Below are 2,609 nucleotides of genomic sequence, written 5' to 3'. Positions count from 1 at the left end.
GGTTTGTTAAGATAGTGTATCCAGCTGCAAAAGTGAACTGCAGGCAACGAGCTGTGTTTGTTTAGTCAAATTTTTTTTATCAGTAGTCCGTGTCCAAATTGCACCGGATTCGACATAGCACTCCACGAGATCCCGAGCAATACACCTACCAAGTGTGAGATCGGATGATCAGTTCTGGAAATGTGCGAAGGCCACAGACAGATTCCTTGCTTCATAGTTGGATACAGTTGCGGTTACTCTCTCTCCACCTCCCTTCACTCGTACCTTCAGTGTAATACATTTTCCGAAAAAGACACAAAACGAAGGATAAACAATTATTTTGTTTACCTTTGGACAAAACCAGGTGAGCTAAACAATACCCAGAAAAGATGCACAATCTCCATAATCTGACCAACAAATGAACAATTGCAAAAGTTAACGGCTAAACAAGTTTATTTGTAAAGCAGCTTTCAACCACAATGCAGTTAGTTGGAGAGGTTGGAGCACGTAGCTCGCCAAGTTTTAACTTCTGTCAGATATTATTTGTGAATAACAAACCAAGCACAACATTCCTCCCCCTGCCACCTCTTCATGCTACAGGGTGAAGGTTGCCCTTGCTGTGGTTTTCACATTAGCTCATTACGTTTAATCTCCAACTTCTCCTGAGGAAAATGACAACACAACGCCGGTCAAAGGTTATTAGAAAAAAACACCAAGCATTCAGCTTCTACCTGATCAGTCTGAGGGAACTGGAGGGTTGAAACTGGAGCTCGGATTAAAAAGGTGAGTCTCTGCTTCGTAAAACTAACTCAGAATAAAAAGACACTTTAGTTAAGTCACTTAACTTACGTTACTTAAGTCACTTAAGTTACATTAGTGATGTAAGGGACTTTTCAGTAATTAGGTTACTTAGTTTACGGAGTTAATTTATACCCAACCATGATAGTATTTTAAGTATATTATTTTGTCCAACACAAGTCATTTGTTGGGAAGCCAGTGAGGGATTAGACACAATGGGGAATCTGTAATACAATAATTCAATTTAAATGAAATGTTTCCGTCACAGCTCATCGAATAGCTGTTGACCCAAAGACCGTCCACATACCACAAAGCCTCATGGGAGTTGAGGTCACAGGGTCGACTTTGGGGATCGTTGGAATGGGAGAGATCGGTTACAAAATCGCCCAAAGAAGCAAAGGATTTGAAATGAAGATCCTGTATCACAACAGGACCAGAAGGTACAATAAACAACCGCAGCGTTGTTCTGTTACTACACATTTATTTCAGGAATTTTCTTATTGGAGACATAACCAACATACTGTATTTGAGTTTACATTGTTGAGCATCAGGAATTCAAACATTTACATACGGCTACCAGCTAACGCTTAACAGTGGAGCAATTTCCTTAACGGAAGCATATCAGCCGTAGCCATGTTTGTTTGCTTTTGAAAAAGAAAAAAGAAAAGAAGCTGATTGCATCCATTCTTTATTAAAAACCAACCTCCCTTGAAAAATGGATGCTCTCTCATTAACCATGTTGATTACACTCTGTCGGGCAATCACTCCATTATTCTGTTCAGGAGTGTCGACGATGAGCAGGCGGTTGGAGCCGGTTACTGTCGGAGCCTGGATGACCTGCTGAGGAGGTCGGACTTTGTCGTGATCGTTGTCAAACTGACGTCGGACACAACGGGCCTCATCGGCCACAGAGAGCTGTCACTCATGAAACCCACGGCAACACTGGTGAACATCAGCCGAGGTAGGAACAATGGGTTCTCTCGACTGCATTGATTGCGTCGACTATTAAGTTAATAATAACAAAAATCATGCTCTTTTAATAATGCCTCAGGTCAAGTTGTGGACCAGGATGCGTTAGTCGAAGCTCTCCAGTCGGGAAGAATTCGTGCAGCGGCATTAGATGTGACTCATCCGGAACCTTTACCGAGGTCTCTTGCACTGAAAACACAAAAACAGAATCATGCACGACATAATATATCCCGTGCATCACTCGTTGCTCACTCCTAACATCCCCCTCTGCCTCGTCTTGTGCAGGGATCACCCGCTCCTCGGCCTGCCTAATGTGCTGATCACCCCCCACATCGGGATCAGTACCTACGACACGGCGAGAGCGATCGTGGAGAAGATGGTAGAAAACTCCCTGGCTGCGGTGAAAGGCCTGCCTGTTCCAAATGAACTCAAGCTCATTTAGTGTTGGTTCTGTTGGTCCCACTGGACTAAAGTGGAAGTGTCTCTGAGCTCCAGAGTCCCTTTAGAAAACCTCATTTTACTGCAGCAGGGTCTGACAGTCTGACCGACGCAAGGCTGCAGGTGAAGCCGGATCCGGGTCTGTCCACGGTGGACCGGTCTCTGCTGGAGGATCTGGGTCTGTCCACGGTGGACCGGTCTCTGTTGGAGGATCTGGGTCTGTCCACGGTGGACCGGTCTCTGCTGGAGGATCTGGGTCTGTCCACGGTGGACCGGTCTCTGCTGGAGGATCTGGGTCTGTCCACGGTGGTCCGGTCTCTCCTGGAGGATCTGGGTCTGTCCACGGTGGACCGGTCTCTGCTGGAGGATCTGGGTCTGTCCACGGTGGACCGGTCTCTCCTGGAGGATCTGGGTCTGTCCACGGT

At 46.0% G+C, this 2,609-nt stretch overlaps 1 protein-coding gene across 1 annotated transcript; it reads left to right on the top strand.

Moving 5' to 3' along the window:
* Positions 1-458: 458 nt before the first annotated feature.
* LOC306783561 (putative 2-ketogluconate reductase) lies at positions 459-2,188 on the top strand (the record flags this gene model as incomplete). The annotated part of the gene is made up of 5 exons (XM_079277269.1): positions 459-486; positions 1,046-1,217; positions 1,560-1,738; positions 1,829-1,925; positions 2,032-2,188. 5 exons carry the CDS (start codon positions 459-461, stop codon positions 2,186-2,188), a joined length of 633 nt encoding a protein of 210 aa, XP_079133395.1.
* Positions 2,189-2,609: the final 421 nt, after the last annotated feature.

The sequence above is a fragment of the Melanostigma gelatinosum genome (genome assembly GCF_949748355.1).
Source record: "Melanostigma gelatinosum genome assembly, chromosome: 10".
NCBI classification, from domain to species: domain Eukaryota; kingdom Metazoa; phylum Chordata; class Actinopteri; order Perciformes; family Zoarcidae; genus Melanostigma; species Melanostigma gelatinosum.
The sequence above is the reverse complement of the archived record's forward strand: the minus strand, read 5'-3'. Positions and strand labels throughout refer to the sequence as shown.